The 19,769-nt window shown below is 33.5% G+C and overlaps 1 protein-coding gene across 5 annotated transcripts in view; it reads right to left on the bottom strand.

Annotated features, from left to right (window-relative positions):
- The window catches only part of LOC145675771 (uncharacterized), a 106,124-nt gene that overhangs the window by 12,815 nt on the left and 73,540 nt on the right, over positions 1–19,769 (bottom strand). For 2 of the 5 annotated variants that reach the window (XM_081746453.1, XM_081746454.1), the window contains 2 exons: positions 18,938–19,523; positions 2,784–2,841 (listed from right to left, as the gene is read on the bottom strand). In XM_081746453.1, coding sequence (XP_081602579.1) covers positions 2,784–2,841; positions 18,938–19,523 — 644 coding nt within the window. Of the gene's footprint in view, positions 1–2,783; positions 2,842–18,937; positions 19,524–19,769 lie in introns of those variants that run through there. The other 3 variants (XM_081746450.1, XM_081746451.1, XM_081746452.1) reach the window with 2 other exon arrangements.

The raw sequence follows: 19,769 nt of genomic DNA, 5'->3' as shown, positions 1-19,769 counted from the left end.
TCCAATATCACCCCGTGATTAACCTCCCTTTGTTCTTACTTATCCAGGGTGCCTATTGAGTTTCATTTTCAAAATTCAAGTATATTTTCAGTATATTCGGTATAACTATCAGCAAAAATTCCCAGTACCTAATGTAATGATTTTTTAAAAACTCTTTAGGAATAATCACACCCTTGATGATTTCACGTTTCTAATTGTTTCACCATTAAAAGAATATTTTATTAATAAATTTACTTAGCCTTGATTTTTTGAAATACAATTATGAAATACGGCCCTCCACTCCACCCATTGCTTTAAATGTCTAATTACAAAATGCATACAACTCTTGCTTTGGAAAAATTTACAACCTCAATGGATACAAAATTGTTTCTAAGACTATTAAAACAATTACAAAATAAAGTATTGTTAACAAATTACCATTTTCATGATTTTTCCAGTATGTAGACCAAAATTCCAGTATATTTCCAGTACTTCCAGTATCAAAATTAAATTCCAATATTTTCAGTATCAGTAGACACCTTGTTATCTTCATGTCTAAGAACGCTATTGCTCTTTCTTTTCCATCTTTATCTCTAGTTGAGTACCTTTTTCTAGATCATTTTTAATAAAATTTTCCAGCTTGCTTTGCCCGTTCCAAATACCTACACACTCGTCTAGATACACTGTGTGATCAAAAGTATCCGGACACCTGGCTGAAAATGACATAAGTTCGTAGCACCCTCCATCGGTACTGCTGGAATTCAATATGGTGTTGGCCCACCCTTAGCCTAGATGATACCTTCCACTCTCGTAAGCATGCAATCAGATACTGGAAGGTTTCTTCGGGAATGGCAGCCCATTCTTCACGGAGTGCTGAACTGAGGAGAGGTATCGATGTAGGTCGGTGAGGTCTGGCACAAAGTCGGAGATCCAAAACATCCCAAAGATGTTCTATAGCATTCAAGTCAGGACTCTGTGCAGGCCAGTCCATTACACGAATGTTATGGTCGTGTAACCACTCCGCCACAGGTCGTACAGTATGAACAGATGCTCGACTGTGTTGAAAGATACCATCGCCATCCCCGAATTGCTCTTCAACAGTGAGAAGCAAGAAGGTGCTTAACCCATTATCAGCCATTGTCCCTTTTTTGGGACGGTTTATTTTACTATTTTTTGAAAGTGTTTGGAAAGATATTCTTCCAATATTTCATTTCCTCTCATTTGTTCACAGTCTCTTCTGCATGATACAGAATCACCTATTAAATTCCCTACTTTTAGTCGACTTTATAGCTCAAACAGTTATGAATAAACACATTTTATGACATTAACAACGATACAAGTGTTTGGCTGGTAATGGGTTAAAACATCAATGTAGGCCTGCGCTGTGAGAGTGCCACGCAAAACAACCAGGGGTGCAAGCCCCCTCCAAGAAAAACACGACCACACCATAACACCACCACTCCGAATTTTACTGTTGGCACTACACACGCTGAAAGATGACGTTCACCGGGCATTCGCCATACTCACACCCTGCCATCGGATCGCCACATTGTGTACCGTGAGTCGTCACTCCACACAACGTTTTTCCACTGTTCAATCGTCCAATGTTTACGCTCCTTACACCAAGCGAGGCGTCGTTTGGCATTTACCTGCATGATGTGTGGCTTATGAGCAGCCGCTCGACCATGAAATCCAAGTTTTCTCACCTCACGCCTAACTGTCATAGTACTTGGAGTGGATCCTGATGTAGTTTGGAATTCCTATGTGATGGTCTGGATAGATGTCTGCCTATTCCACTTTACGACTCTCTTCAAGTATCGGCGGTCTCTGTCAGTCAACAGACGAGGTCGGCCTGTACGCTTTTGTGCTGTACGTGTCCCTTCATGTTTCCACTTCACTATCACATCAGACATGGCGGACCTAGGGATGTTTAGGAGTGTAAAAATTACGCGTACAGACTTCTGACACAAGTGACACCCAATCACCCGATCACGTTCGAAATCCGTGAGTTCCGCGGAGCGCCCCATTCTGCTTTCTCACGATGTCTAATGACTACTGAGGTCGCTGATAATGAGTACCTGGCAGTAGGTGGCAGCACAATGCACCTAATATGAAAAACGTATGTTTGGGGGTGTCCTGATACTTTTGATCACATAGTGTATTTGAGACATTAGTTTACCCCCTACTTTCAACCTTCCTTACTTCTCCTAATCATTCATAGCAACCTCTGGTAACTCCGAGCTCAACCGTGAGTCTATGCTTAGTTCTTGTTTTAATTTTAACTAATTTATCACCTATGATACAGTAACATTTCATCCATGTGCTCTTAATCCTCTTTTATAAGACATAATAATTGATGACGCCAAGTAATTATTAGTTGGCGAAACTGTCACAAGATGCTAGTTCTATAATAATATCGGTTTGCTTTCCCCAGCGAATAGTTTCCTTTTAGTACATAATAGGCAAAACTGGTATAATGAAGAACATTAGTTTGTAGTTCTTAGCCCGTGTGTTTGGAAAATAAAACAGCAATCGCTATGGCAACAAGAAGGATGTTACATCACACTATTTCAGTTCATATTGTCTCTTGCAAGGAGACCACATCTAGATTTTCTCTCTTGCTGCAATAATGTAAGGAATATTGTTGAATTGAATCAAATGTTTAGTAATCCACAAACTTTACTCCTAGTATTCTGTAAGTAGACGCGCACTTTCCAAGAATTAAGTTTTACCTATTTACGCCGATTTATTTTGATTGTTACTTTTAATAAACCTATATCTATCTTGATAGAAATTTAACATACCTCTTCCTTCTTTTTAGCCATATTAGCTTTGCAACAGGGGTTCTAATCTTTGTAGTTCCTGAAAGAAGAATTACAATAATTTAATTTGAAAGTTTCGAGTTGAAACAGCAAAAAATTTTGAATGATTGGAAACAAGAACAAAACAATGTTTCGATACTTCCGAAAGGAGTTAACACACATTAAAAGCACTTTTACCTGCAATGAACATCTACGATGTTAACCTGAAAAAAAAATGAGTATTTCTTTATGTTCTGATTTTTGATAGCATTATAGACTAATTTTGCGTCATGGAGTTTACGTGTTCGGAACCAAGAAACGGGAATTTCACATACAGAACAAAATTAAAGCACAGGACTCCATGTGGTTTTGTTTACAATAAACCTACCTGGTTGAGGAATAAACACGAATGTTCAATAAGGAATGCTTTTATTGTTCCATGAGGAAAAAATCATGTCAAAACCATATGAGAGTCGATTCTTTACAATTATAGAATGGGGTATGCGAAATACACATCTTCGGTCTCAAAGAATTAAAATTATATACTTCTGATATTACGTGTGCTTTGTAACTTGTTTTCACTAATACTGTTCCCTACTTTTCCATTCATCGTTGTACTGATGGGTTTCCATTTAGTTCAATTGAGAATTTCTGAATTCGTAGCCAGTATTGACTGGCCTAGGGAATTTCTTAGTGTCAAATGAATTTCTAGAGTGTAAAATATAAACATAGTAGTTTAGAAGCATGTATAAAGAAAAATGGACATGTGTGTTGTATATTTTGCTCGGCGGAATTTTATTATGTGTGTGTGTTATTCGTTTGGAGACTTACCTTTGCATCTTGTAATTCATAACTTCTAAGGGATTCCTTCGGCTTAAGTCATTCTCGTAACATGTTCCTCTAATATGAACACAGGCGTTGTAAAGATAGTTCACTGATAATGGATAAAGTGACGGAGAAGAAAACTAAAATAATGAAGGAGATTAAAGCAAAAACAAATCTGTAGTAAACAAATTCATCGAGTAATGAAGACTGCAACTGGCTAAACATCGAATTTAAGGAACAGTAAACAACGTCAAGGCATCCAATCACCTTCAACTTTTTAACAATGCATCGAGAAACCAAACTGGATGAACATTAAAAAGCGACGGGGCCAGGTATTTCGAAAACAAGAAACCTTAGATTTTCTTTACTTAGCTTCACTAAGTAAATGTAGATTGATAAGAAACGGAGGTTGAAATTTCGAAAACATGGAGCTTTTTCCCCACATTTTCTTCATCTAGCATTTCTAAGTATTTGGTGTGGAAAGTTTCCACAATTTGAAAGAGTATTTCGTTATGAGAATGTAACAAGGCATGATTTACTTTTGTTGAACATTCACACGAAGAGAAATGGCCTTCTAAACTAAGTTTCCCAACTCATGAATTTCCATTCTGCTCATAGTATTCCAGAAAACCCCCTCTTCGTAATATTTTTTCTTCATTTTCATTAGATCGGTACGCACTGGTTGAAGTATAGTGTTGACGTTTCATCTGTACAGTGCGACGGAGAGGAAAACTTTGGAATATGAAAATATTCAGATTTCATCTCAAAATATTTCCCGTCGGTACTTATATCATTTGAAACAGTTAAATTTTGTATTACAACCAAAAGAAGGTACGAATCATCGCTTGTGCAATTTAGTGAATTGTGAACACACCTCAAAATTCTTATGCACATGTACACACAAACTATCTACGAAACAGCAAGTTACTCGGACGGAAAAAATATTCTCCCTCTTTTGAATGAAAGTTATTATTGTGAAATGTTAGAATTGTGATCTACTTGAATCAGAATATCTAAATTTATAGATTCTTTTTAATAAAGAGACTGCTTTTACGGACATTTAGGATAGGGACGATAATTACGATAGGCTAATATCGGTGAATTACACTTGTAATATAAAGTGGCATTTATATCTTTGTATTATTACGGTAAAGCTATAAATGCTTAAGTAGAAGTCAATGAAGTTACAAAAAAGATGGTCGTTGTGTAAGGAATAACGATGTACAGAGTGGTCCAAATATCAGCTCTATAAAAGGTTGGAAATGTATGTGAATAAGTTGTAATCGTGTACATTTAGTAACAGCATTGTTTTTACAATAAATTCTCATTTTCTAGTTCACATGCCTGATCTAGCTTCTACAGTTAAGAGAGGCCGATTAGAAGTGTTTATTTATTTATGAACAAAATTCCAGACACTGTTGAACGCGTTTACATTGGTATATCTAACAAATCTAAGAGACAAAACATAATAAAATATTAACATTAATAATAATAATAATAATGACATAGCATCATCAGAAACAACAAAAATAACAATATGTAAGTGTTAACAAGAAGGTTGGCAATAGCTGACTGAAGTTTATCCACGAAAATGACGTCGTAGTGCAGGGTTATATGCAGCTTCAGAATTAAATAAATCTATGCATGTATGTGACACTTCGTTGTATAGTTTAAGAAACCTATAGAACAGAGAACGTTGAACTATTGAAAGTCTAGGTCGTACTATATGAAAAAGATGTGTGTTGCGTGTTTGTTTGAAGGGGATTCGGAAATACAATTCTGAGAGTAGCGTTTCGGACCTGAGTTGACCATGTGTGAGTTTATACAGATATTTGAGGTCACTAATTTTATGACGAGTGTCAGGTAGTTGAATATAGTGTTTGTAACAGTTCATATTTTGTCATCATACGTGTGCGATTTACTCTCAGGCGTACTATTGCAAGAAAGAAGTTTAGAACTGAGTTTAGCCGGGATAGGTTTGTAGGAGATGTCATTGTCTAGATAGGTGAACAATATTCCAATTTTGTAAATTAGATAAGAATGGTTAATGGAATCGATAAATCGAAAGGCATTAGATAAATCGAAATAGAAAGGTGTCAAGTTGTGCATTGTGTATAAACAAATTACCATGTTCATTCTGGAAAAAACATGGAGAATGTGCCAAGTGACTTCACTGCCCGATTTGGCAGGCCCTTAAAATGACAATATTGCGTTGAAATCAATAAAGAACAAATGAGGACAGAAGAAAATTCCATGCGAAGACACACGTGTGCAGAAATACAGACATTGTGCTTCGATTGCCTGAGAAATTATTGCATAAACTGTTTCCTCAAAGCTACGAATTCCAAAAACCGCTATGTTAAGACACATGACAAAACCTTCCACTGAAATTGTTTAAACCAACATCTGTCAACAAGCTAAGGGATAAATAAAATGGGTAAACGATGTGTAGCATGTCAACGGTACATGTGTTTCAGACAAGCCAGCAACGTGAAAAGCTTCGATGTGGACGATTTTCTCCGATGAAGGTGCAATTCTCTGGAGTAGATGGCCAACCATCGCAACATTTTTTTTTTCTGGAGCAAAGAAAACCAACGCAATTTCAAAGAGCTAGGACACAGTCTCTTGTATGTGATAAACTGAGCCATGATATCGTTTAAGCACATAAGACTACTTTTCGACGCTCTGTTAACTTATACTTCACCATGTTAAGCGAGTGGTTTGTTCCGCAGCTCCAGAGGTTGAATGTCGATCTGAATGATTAATTCAACAAAACGTGCATCAGCTTACTATGCCATCATTGGCAGGGATTATGTGAATGAATTTGTCCCAGACAATATAACAGTGTGAGGGTAATCTCAATTGAACTCTAAGATTCGAAATGTTACGTCTTGCAATAACTTCCTGTAGGGTAATAGCAAGGAACGTGTTTTCTAAGTGATATCGATTGAAGGACGCCGTTGAGGAAGCTTTTGTAACAATTTCCAAGGCAACCCTTCGTAAAAATATTACACAGGACATGGCATCGCATCATTTTGTGCCAGAAACATGGTTATTCTGCAGACCTTGTGGATATGTGTAGCGTTATTAACATTACTTAGTTTATTTAACGACTACTTAGACAAAAATTTCGAAGACTTATGGGGCCCTACAAAGTCGTTAAAGTAGTATTAATTGCTTGGCTTACGCGTGGTGCTAACTTACGTATTTAGAAACACGTAAATGAACAAATATTTATATCGAACAAGGCCAACCACGACTTTTTCGCAGGGTTGTCGAAGAATGTTAGGAGAAATCAGCTTCACATGTTAGCTGAATCTTAATAATACGCTGAAAATGACTGCATAAGACCCCATTAAGTTTAATACTGATTTAGTTATGAGTGAATATGTGTTAAGTTTAACTATCGTTGGCAAAACCGGCGGCTAGAGCAAGATATTTCATAAACATGGGACAGCAATCCAATTCCATTAAGATGAGCGAGCAGTGATGGCATTATTCACATTGTTTCCCCTCTCACCATAACGCTAATCAAAATATAAACTATGTGTTGTCATCCGAAATTCCGAGCATCATACTATCAATAGTTAGTGTGATTTGCTTGACAATCCTTGTTCCCTATGTTCAATGTTCTATACACTCCATGTATCATGTATTTTAATTATATGCCTGATGTTTTATTATAATTAATTAGTGTTAGAAACATTGGTCATACTAATGAAAATAACATTCAAAAATTAACATTCTGTTAACGTTCCTTTGTGGTAGAGCTACAATGATTCACTGTTACTTCACGTCTAGCACGATGTAATAAAATTACATTGTTTTAAAAAGTTATAAATATATTCCGGGCTGTTGGCTCCTGAACTTCCACTGATGTGTGCAACCTACCTGTTAGCCATGTGTCAACTTGCGTTTTAGCTGTCAACCGTTATCTACATTCCAGTCAAGTGATCTCTGAGAAAAGCAGTTTTTGAACCCTTGTAAAGCGCCCAAAAGACTAGTTGTTAATTTCATCAATTTGCACTTTAAAATGTAACTTTGGAGAAACTTAAGTTTCTGAATATGAGAAAGACAAGGGGAATTCCCATAAGTATGTAAAGTTAAGATTATATAAACAATACGCAATGGTGTATTTTGAAGAAATTAATACAAATCTGAAGAGTTTTGCGTATATATTAGTGCAAACACTTTGGAAGTTTTAGTGTTGTTTAAATAATGTGAACAAAGTTACGAATACAATCTCAATTGTTATTTACATCTGATTCTAATGTGGATAAAAAATTGTGTTTTTGCATATCTATCTAAAACAAAAATGTGAGAATTATTACTTGATAAATACTGATTAATATTTGTAATCATCAATTAGATGAATATTTTTTATCCTTGATCACTAAGGATAGTGCTAAGTACGGGGTTACTGTTTAACACGTACAATTAAAATGCAATAAATAATTGTCGACAAAGTGCATTTGTGATTGATACAAAGAAAGAAATGGTAAGTGCACTCTTGTAAATGATATGCTCCAATTGAGGAATAATTATAACGGCATTTGAGCATTTTATAACTGGTAATAATTTAACTTTCGAAATTCGTAACGGTGAACCTGCACTCTGACCTGTAAGCACTATGAACTGCAAGTAATTATTAGAGTATTCAGAATCCAGCGTATCCACTTTGAGGTAGTAGTAGCCATATTTATTGATTAACAGTCATCAGATTGATATAGATTAGTTCTAAGGAAGGTGTGTCAGTGAAGTCTTCCCAGTCCACTTATACGCAACCACTCTGCTGAAGCCTCACAAATATGCCGGGTGGTGTGGCTACCAATTCAGCTGTACATTTAGACTGATATACTCTGGACTTACCTTCAAGCATTTCCAGTCTTACTCATATGTTTACTATACTATATACAATGTAATCTACTAATATCACTTCACTTCTATAAAATGTATTCAATATTAAAAAATTGGATAAGTTATTGAGTTTATTAAAGGAAAGCGGTAACGCAATTACAAATTAATTGGGGAGGAACTATATAGATACTAAATTCAAGGAAAGGATGGCACCATGTATATAGCAGATTAAGAACACCTCACGAGTAAGAAATTGGAAAAATTAGAGAAATTCCTTTAAAAAATCTTTTAGACAAATGGGTAATTAAAGTAGTCTTCTCTGTATTGCAATACTGGTAATTCAGTAGTTTCGCAAGACCGTTAATTCAGGTGTCTTAAGTGTTTTGTCCTCATGTTTGATGATATTAAAGAAATAGTAAATGTCTTTCCTACTCCATAAGTTGGTATTTGTATTGCGCATTTACGAAAAGCATTATTTAGAGTCGGTTAAATTTAAAATCAGTTTTTTTTCACCTTAAGGTTTATACATTTATTATTCAACAAGTGCTATAGTCTTCTTATAAGTTTTCTGAATAATGTTGCACTGAATGTCTGAAGTAGCAATATTTTAAAGTGAATATTTTATAAGTAAATATTAAGCTATCATTACAATTTTCTTGTCCACTCTAATTGTTTAAAAGAATCACTCTTAAAAAGGTATTTAAAAAAATTAAGATTGCAAGCAACAAATGTCGTGTTATATATATGCCGAAGGATCAATGCGCGTTATTTCGACCTGAATTCTAGAGATCTCCACTAAATGAAGTGCAGACTAAACACTACCGCTAAAAATAGGTGATAATTAGATCTAATTTTGAAAGAGATTAAAGAAGCACTTACTAACCATGTAATGTCATATTAAAAATATTATATTTTAATAGTAACTTCGTCATGCAAAGCCAATGCCCGTATTTTAGGAGGGTTGTAAGACCAGTCTATTTCTATTCTAACGGGTAAGATAATTCCAGTCTCATTGGACGATAAAAACTAAATGTAAATTGCTCTGTTGTACCATTATATTTGCAGAATACATTATAGATTACTTCCATACTGAATTCGTGAAGGACGTTGCTAAGATTATTGGAAGTCGTCTAAAAAAGCCACTAAATTTATTTGACCGGATAGTTATGATCATACCTCCTTGAAGGACGTAAAATAGATTAGTTGGAGAAATCCTACAATTGGATAACAATTTATTGATACTTGGAATATTGAAGTAACCAAAAAAATTGGCTAACACGTGATTGGTGGTCTATGTTATTGTTCTGACTGATGTTATCGCTAAGTCATATAAACTACTCAAAAATGTTACTTCCAAAGTATATTTTGGAAAGTAAACAAGCTATTCGATACTTATGGATGTTATGACCTTTATTCATGACTGCCATTTTATTTTACTAACGAGTATTCTATGCGTGTAAATAATGTAGGTATTAAAGGCATAAAATATTTTATACTTTTTCCAGTAATAATATGCAACTTGTAAATCTATATTGAAATTGTAAGTTGTCAAAATATTTATTAGATCAAGTACAATTTACGATTAACGCAGATTAAATGCAGTATCACTGCAAAATCTACTATTGAAATATGCTTAAAGAGAATTATTGACACTTCTAAATGTCAACTGATTCTGTGATCTAAATGTTCTTGATACTGCAAAGATGGAAAACACAGATAATACTAGAAGTATTAAATAAAAAGTAAAAGAGTAGCGAATTCCTTTGGTTGAGAAAATTATTAAAGACACTTTCGAGAAATGCGTCCCAAAATTTGCAACACATTGTGACGGTCCCAAAAGAAATATGAATCATTCAACTCTAATAGATAGAATAAATTCAAGATTGATATTAAGAAGGCACGTAATATTTATCAAAAATAGACCACGCAGGGATCTGATCAATAGTCAAAATATTGATACAAAAAGTAATCTTGATCTTTGTAAGGTTTTTCATTAGGTTTCTTCGTTTCCTATATTTTCTGTTTTACAGACGCCTACCGTATGTATCGATGAACCCAAGATAACTGTCAGATTACTCGTACAGTAGTTCTGTATATTATATAATGAAAAATTTGAAAACCAACTCGCAGAACATTATTATAAACTCAAGTTTCAAGTTTGTTTGTACACTTAATGGCTTGGTAATACTATTAGATAATTGTATACACACATTGAGACCGATGGATATCTACACACAACTTTTAGGTACGTAGTAACTGTGAAACAAATTCGTTCAAATTTCGAATTAAATTTTTCACGTTTAAAAACTTTCTTTTCTTATATCATAATGAAGTCGAATGTGAACGGCACTGCGCTTAGGGTAGTTGAAGAGCTGAAACCCGCAAATATTTTCGATCCCGTATTGCGCCCTTTAGACAAGTGGTTCTCAACCTTTTCTGACTGACGACACTTTACTAAACGTCTAGGACATCGCGACACATTTGTTTGATATTTTTATTATAAATAATTATATCTATTATAATAATAAAATCAATTAGTTTATAATAACTGTATATAGCGCTGAGCATTATTGCTATGGCTGGAAGTGTTGACTCGATTTCTGTCTCGATTTTAACTAATTATTAAAATCATTATTTTTAAATTCCAAAATTTCGCGACACACCATAGGGGACTGCGCGACAAACACCAGCTCCTATGTCGGTTGAGGAACGCGACTTTAGGCTATAACAGCCAAACTATAGTGCAGGCATGTACAAGTTGGAACAAGAAATAGGCCAATCACAAAGGATTTACTGGCGTTGAGGAAAAGAACTGAATAGCCATATTCAATAGATAATCTCAATCTTTGTACATAACATTACGCATACACAAAAACTATTATAAATGTAACCAAAATATTTACTTACTAAAGAACCGCATAATAATTTATTTACTATTTTCATAGAAAATTGTCACTTCAAGCTCTGAACTAGTCTCTCAATATTCAGCGATACATGGATGCATGGGTGGTGATTAGGGAGGGGGCAAAGTGGGGCAGTTGCCCCCACATTTTTTAATTAGTCCATTAAGGTATATAGTTTCATTTGGAACTTAAAATTTTTGTATGTATTACTGGTTCATAGAAAAAAATGATGCCATATAATATTTGCCGTTGCGTGAGTACGTATTGGTTGTCTTCCTGTGTAGTTAAGAAAGCTACAGGAATTGGGTTTTAATTGCTACCGAAAATAACCCAAAATTTAACCTATTGGATCACAATTCCAAGATACTTTCACTTCTTCTTACAAGGGCTCGATGTATTAGCCGCTTTGAAACTAATTGAGAGAACATTACGCACAAAAATAAAAAAAAAAGCTTCTCGCAAGTTATTCTTTAATTGCACAAAAATAAACTTCCTAAAATGTCTTATCTTCTTTCTAATAGTAAGGCATATTGATTAAAAAGGGAGTAATATGAAACAATTTCTACCTTTTCCATTGTTTTGCAGTGTAATATACAACAACTGAAGTAGTGTGTTCTGGGTGTACGAGTGTATATACAATTAAATTTAGTGATTCAACACAATTCTAGGTTTTAGGATTATTTTGTATAGCTGGAGTGTAGAGTGATTCGAAGTAGCGGGGTCTATTCTGTTTTGATGTGGTCCAAAAAAAGTGAAAACTGCACCTAATGGCAACGAACATGTTTCGGGAAGCTGCAAAAGTAAATATTTCTTTAAATGTAGCATATTTTTGTAGTATTCACTGTCTTTCATTTTCTGAGCGTAATAGCATACATTCAATAGAATGTGTGGAATTAAAAATTAATTGTTCATTAATCCCCAGTTTCAGTGTAACTTCTACAAATCAAGCCTCATTATTCATTACTATGATTATTATCCTTTCTATTTATTTCTTTTGCAAATTTGTTATTAAATAATCTCATCACTCAATTTTCCAGACAATTTTAAGATGTTCATGAGCAAGGAATCAACTTTCTTCTTACACCTTCGTTGTTCAAGAGTGTAAAGAGCTAGTACCTACTTCTCTTGTCAATTTACTTAATAAAATATGAAATACGATATACAGTATTTTAAATGAAAAAAATAGTATCCTATTAGTTATACAACCTTTCGGCAAAGTGTTAGAAACAACCAGGGAAACTAAGATTGATACATAAATATTCAGATCATGTCTTGCCCCCCACTTTTAACGTCCAATCGCCGCCACTGCATGGCTGTTCCAACGCGGAAGATATTTTCAAGGAAGACATCAGTAATCCAGAAATAATTTTCTGTTCAGTTTAAGAGATTAGTAAGTACGTAGTGCAATTTCAATAATAATAGGTCAGGCAAGTCGGATGAAAGATCATATTGGGCCAGACCAGCTATTGCACGTGACTGTTATAGTGCATACTACTAGTTAACTACCGCCAAATGATGATTCAGCAAATCCTACCTTTCTCCTAATTTATATTAGCCTGTGTGATCACTGGCGCCAAATCAATTTCTCGTACAACAAAGTTCAACTGCATTCATAGTTTAATATACTCACTCTTAGTTCTCTAGATTGACTATTAGAACTTCCACTTTAGAACGAACATCAAATGGCTGAACAAAAGCTGTTCTTAAGATATGAGTTCAAACCTTCCATAATAAGTCTACATATTGTTCAGTTGCTTAGACGAAATATTATGGAAATCCGAAATATTATTTGAATGTAAGAACAGAGAGAATTTATAACCACAGAGATTCAAATGCATCTCTCTCTTGCTTGATTCATTTTTGTTTGCACATGCTGAAAGAAAAAATCCAAATTTAGTAGAGACCAGAAACAACATTATTTATAACTGTGTACCTACCCGAACCACTTCTGTATTGCTAGGAGCAGTTCTACACGAATTATTATGAATAGTTTTTGAACAACCTACATAGCACTTTGGAATGTCTCTCAGGATCTATACTGGGATCACTACCAACCAGCTCATTCTTGTAACCACTAACCTATGAATTTTTACTGAATGCTTTTGAATGCATTTCCAGTGTGTATTAAAGATAGGGACTTTAAATACGATATTCTTTGATCTTGCCTAGGTCCAAAGCATCTTAATTTCCGATATAAAAGATAATTAGCAAGCTCAAAATGTCTCTCCAATCTTTCAACTGTATTCAATACATTGCTTACATTTAGCTCATGTTATGTAGAAAACAAACTACGAATAACGTATGTAAGTATCCCAGAAATTGGCGAAAACTGCTGCTTAGCCTTTTAATTCCAAGTACGGTTATGGCTTACGTCATTACTTCCTAAGTCAATCCATCAAATAACAGATTTCGATTATTGATAGACTTACAGGTATCTACTCAAGGGTTTGTCGGGGTTTAAACCCACTTGAGCACGGCATTATGGAAAAATAAAGATTTACTACATATGAGTACCTACAAAAATTATTTGTGTCCCCGGGAGGATACAGAATTGAATGTCTGAACCCTCTTAATGAATTATACGTACGTCGGTCTTTTACCTACGTAAATAAAAACATTAACGTTGTTGTAACATCACTAGTAAAATTACAGATACAGTACTAAAGCATTTTAAAGATAGTTCAATTAATCGAAGACATACTGAACTCAGAAAAAGCCTTTTTGAATGTACTTTTCCCATAGAAGGTCATACCAATGTGGGCACTTATTTGAAGTAAGTTTGAGATTCATAAATTAAATAACTAAGGAAGTTATTTCCATAACAAAGATTTAATGCTTATTATAAAAGGAAATGTTGATACACAAGAACGAATTAAGTACAAACATAGATTTACAAGCAAGAAACTTACTGTACTTTTCAATAGTCAAATTAACAATACAAACAATTAAAACTAATCATTATTGCTCACTATTGATTTGCTTGCAAACAAAAGTAATGTATTCAAACCAGATTGTAGCAGACATTTGAAAGTACAGTGATGGACGCACTTACGACATGTGGGTTTTCTCACTACAAAGTAATACACATAACGCATAATGCAATAAAGGAGAATACAACTAATAGACAAGTTCCATATTTGAAAGTTGAAAATTGCGCTCCGAGTGGGTTAGGAGTGGAGGACTGGAAAAGGATAGAATATCATTTAATCAGAACACCATAACAGTTCCTATGGGCCTCGTTGAAGCGTAGAACAACGTGTTTGTTTTCTATTTACGTAATTATTTTGAAAGAAATTAAACGTGGAACTATTGTCCAGACACCATTTCATTGTTAGCTGACACTGCTTCAAAAATCCATTGCAACTGCTATAGTACTCTTACAAAATGGTATTCTATCCATTTTCCATTTAACTGCAACCCGCTCAAAGCCATCGCCCCTGCCCAATATTTAACTATCAAATGTTCTACTCAGCTCCACGTCATTGTGTGACGAGTGCAATTTTCCTCTTGATGCAGAAGCGACTGACATTTTAAAGTTGAATATTGAGCAGACGTGATAGCTTGAAGTGGATTAAGGTGTAAAATGAATAGGGTGGAATTTCGTAAGACTGGTGTGATAGTTACATTGGGCTTTAGAAGCAATGCCGGCTGACAATAAAATGCATTAACAATGCTGCACCTTTATGACAGACTGTGTCGTAAAAAGTATGAACACAAAAAAAGCATTGTTCAACGTTTCAACAATGTCAGTGGTAACTGTAAAGGCGTTCACGAACGCCTTAAACCTATCGCGTCTTTTCAATATTAAATTTTCAAATACAGAAGTCGACTCCTTCAACCATGAATAATTTGAAGTTAATTTTCATTTGATACACAATTTTTTAGCTCCAACATATCTTTTTTATTTTCTTTTTTAAAAAATAATATATGTATTACTTGTTACAGAGTGCTATTAGTTTTAAGGTTCTGGTTCTGCTCTTTAAAAAAATAAATTACACCCTGGTTTGGTTATCTGCCTAAGTTCGTCGCATTAATATTGAACTGTCACATGATAAGGTAACTACTTTTATTTTTAAGAGCAAAAAATGACCAACATAAAAAATTGACCTCGTATCAAAAGGTTTGAACATTCTACTACGGTAATATTTTCAACTAGATTCACAACCATTATTCGTTTCTTGTAGGGAATACCGCATCCATCGACTGTTTTCACTATTTTACGAATATTTTTGTTTTTTCGATATGATTAGGAAAAAACAATCATATAAATGCATGTAAAATCATTATAAAATACACATGAATACACGTATTTCAAAGTATAACCACAGTATATGCTCTCTAAAAGAAAGAATTTCTTTTGGTAACCTTTTTGCCGATAAAAATCAATATGAACATAATTTTCCATAAAGTGATTTTAAAGTAATCTGAGTGAGTTTCGAATGTAAATGTATTACAGAATTTATTGCATTGCTAATTTCAAGAAAACCCAACGTATGCATTACACAACCAACAAATTGGAGCAAGATATTTTAAAAAAGAACTTTTAGTGTTTAATTTTTTTAATCTGTCAAATATTTCACACTAACGTTAGTAAAATACACTAACTTCGAAGTATACAAAGCGACTAGAAATTTTTAAAGAAACCATACCGAAAGTCTTTCGGTTGCAGAATTTCAAAATAAGTTTCCGAGTACGTTTTGAAATATAATAGTAAATTAATTCTTCTTGCTTCACATTTGTTTTATGAATAACTAAGCATAAATAATAATGAATTTTGATTTCTTCAATTTCTCAACTTTACAAAAACCATTAATTACTGTTTCAAGATTTTTATTATAGTGATTATGTTCAAGCTTTAATATATTCATGTTGCTACAATAGGTTTTACTAGAAATGTTACACACTTTTTTATTTGATATTTTCTCCGTATTAGGATTCGAAACTTAAATCATATGCTGATAATATTGAACTTACCACATGGAGATAGATTTTTCAGAACTCTATTTTTGGTACGCAATCATAGTAGTCTCTTTTAATGAAAACTATTTTTTATTTTTTAGCTCTTATTTCTTTGTTATATATTGCGTTCCATACATAGCAACGGTTATTTCACAGAAAAAGTTTTTGAACTGACATGAGTAATGATATTCTATCTCCAATATGTTTGCTTCCTTATGTGTTTAGATAATTCTTGCAGAGATGCTGATTAAAAACTTAAAATTTGTTATTTTTGTACAATTATGTAAATTATGTCCAAGAGTATGCTTCAAGGTAACTTTTGTAAATTAACTAATATATATATATATATATATATATATATATATATATATATATATATATAACGATAAATGTGTACATATGACATGACAAAATTAAAGCACGAACCAGAAAATAAGAAAAAATGTCCATACCTAATTTAAATCAACGCAAATTTATGAAAAAATTGAAAGAACTACTATTCAATATCTTAATATATTTATAGTTCCCATATATCTATAATAAAACAGTCATTTTAATTTTGAATTTACTTTTGAAAGTATTACTGGTAATTTCTCAACAATGTCACTGTGAATAGCTATTACTTACGCACATAGATGTGTGGTTCTGTACTGGTAATACCAAGTGTTCTTACTTTTTATGAAGAAATTATTTTTGAAAATTAAGTTCGAATTCTACTACCTCCATAAAAATTATATTTACACAGAAAGAGACCGAGTGGATTAATTAACATTGTTCGCAATAGTCCACGTTATTGTAAAGAAAAGCATGACTTTATCACATTGCGAATAAACTATCATACGAAATGAAAAATGTATCATCAAAATTCAATATAGTTGAAATTAAACACACCAATAGTAGCATTTCATACATTAAACAAAGTATCATAATCATGATTCACAAGTGCAATGTGATTCTAGTCATGCAAATCAGACTGATTAATGTGATTCTTCCACTACTGACACTAGTATCGCAAGAAAATAATAAACAGAAGACACTACAGGTATTTATGTAGTTGTATAACGAATAGTGGACATCACTACTTAACCAAGAATAATCACATAAATAATAACTATTACGAGTGACACCAGAACTGGAATACATGTGAATATGACATCTCACTAGATTTTACTTTCGAGCTTAATAGTTTGTTTTGCACAATTGTTAACTTTTTAACCTGAACAATATGGTTTCAGTCGCTACTAGAATGTTACATATACCTTTCCACACGTGGTACCTAAGGCATTTTAGTTATTTGGGGTATCTAAGGTTTGAACCGATTGCCATGGCATTTCTTTGGTTGCATTTTTCGAACGCGAATTAAAGTTATTCAGAGATCAGAAGTGAGTTATTTAACTTGTCTGAAAATGCGATATGTATAAAGTTATAAGTATTACAAAGGAACTGAGATGAATCTTCCAAATAGAATGATGTTCGGAGATAATACAATCTAAGGATTGAAATTACACTGGGATTTTCCTGCTCTTAAACGTTAAGATATTTAATGTACCTCTATACTTCTAAATAAAAAAAAAACACAAAAATATTTATCAGAATGGAAACCTAAAACTAATATGGCTACTTCTACTTTAAACATTTGTCCTAATTCGGTAGACTTTTATTGTGTTAAATTCCGTATATAGCCAAGTTCCTACGACAAAAAGTCTTTCTAAATATGGCTTGTAAATAATATTTAAAGTAATGTTAAACTTGTTTACATATTTTTCTTAAGTTCTACGGGAAGTAACAGTTTAATAATTTTCTACTTTTGCGTATTTTCATGGAATAATATTACTGTAATAACTTTTACGTTTTATATATCAGGAGAAATACATATGAAGTATCTTAGTTTCTATTTAAAGGCGGAAGTGTTTATACCATTGGTTACTATGATTGTATCAATCATCTTCCGAAAGTAAATACAAGTTACTCAGAAGGCCCTAGTTTCATACAAGTTACTCAGAAGGCCCTAGTTTCATTTAAATTTATCATTTATTCTGTCTCATAATAACCAAGTTTGTAACCGCAGATATCACAAAATAAATATCAATTTTCTAAACTCGGCTAAATGTGTGCTGATTATATAAATGATGCGACTGATATTACTCTAGTCAAGGAATTTTTTATGGTATATACCAACACTGCTTCAGTAGTACTTAACGAATATTATACGAGATTATATGAAAAAATAGTGTTTGCTATAACAAATGTGGCTTCTAATATTTTGCTTCATATTTTCTCCAATTCTAAGGTTTTCTGTATAAGTAATAAAAGGGTAACCTATCTATTTCCGTAAAATGATTTAAAAAAATATAATTGAAAATATTACATATACCACTATAAAATAAGTTATTCAAAACAAGGATAACTCAAGCTTGTTTTAAATGCCATCACTTTCAGCTTAACATATTATATTGTCATCATTTTCAACTTTACATATTATCATATCATTTTCGACTTTTTCAATTTTTACAATATCTCTAACTTTCATAGGAAAAAATATGGTTTCAGGATTTCGATTATAATGTTGCTGTGTATGTTTCATCAGGTACGTGTTGCTAGAATAAACTTTACCACATATGTTACATTCATATTTCTTCCTGTGGGATTTTACATGATGTCGAAGTTCTGATTTTAAACGAAACCGTTGGTAGCATTCACTACAATCATATTTCGCATCAGGCATATGTGAGTAGTAGTAATGCTGTAGAAGACCAGAGAGTTGACCGAATGCTCTATTACATGATGATTCCATGCATACGTATGGCCTCTCCCCGGTATGATGTCTCATATGCTGTTGGAGATGACTCATCTGAACAAATTTCTTATCACAAGCCTTCTTGGGACATACGAATGGTTTCTGCCCCACGTGAATCCTATTGTGCTGTTGCAAATGGCTTAACTGGGTAAAGCTTTTGCGACATAGGCGGTAAAAGCATCGGTAGGGCTTTTCACCTGTGTGTATTCTAATGTGGGCACTCAAATTGCTGCTTTGCGTGAATACTTTGTAACAAGTATTACATTGATGAAGTTTATTCTTCTTGGCATTTTTACCAGAGTGAATTTGTCTCTGATGATTGAGCAAGTCTTCGGGCCGTAAAAATTTCACATTACATTTTGAGCATCTGGGAGATCGAGTCATCATTGGCTCAGATTTGATCTATAAAACATTAAAGGCAGCTATTTTAAAATCTGAAATTTACATTATTTTAATGATATGCAGGGTGGACCATTTATCTCGATACGCACTTGTAACATTTAAACTTATGGACAAAATCCGCTGAAATTTTGTGCATATAAATACCGGTAGGGGACATTGACATACTCTGTGATTTGTGGTGTATTAACTAACAATTATGATCTAATTGCAATCACTGAGACATGGGTTAACGAATCTCATTATGAT

Source organism: Thermobia domestica, chromosome 18 (assembly GCF_964235325.1).
Source record: "Thermobia domestica chromosome 18, izTheDome1.hap1.1, whole genome shotgun sequence".
NCBI classification, from domain to species: domain Eukaryota; kingdom Metazoa; phylum Arthropoda; class Insecta; order Zygentoma; family Lepismatidae; genus Thermobia; species Thermobia domestica.
The sequence above is the reverse complement of the archived record's forward strand: the minus strand, read 5'-3'. Positions and strand labels throughout refer to the sequence as shown.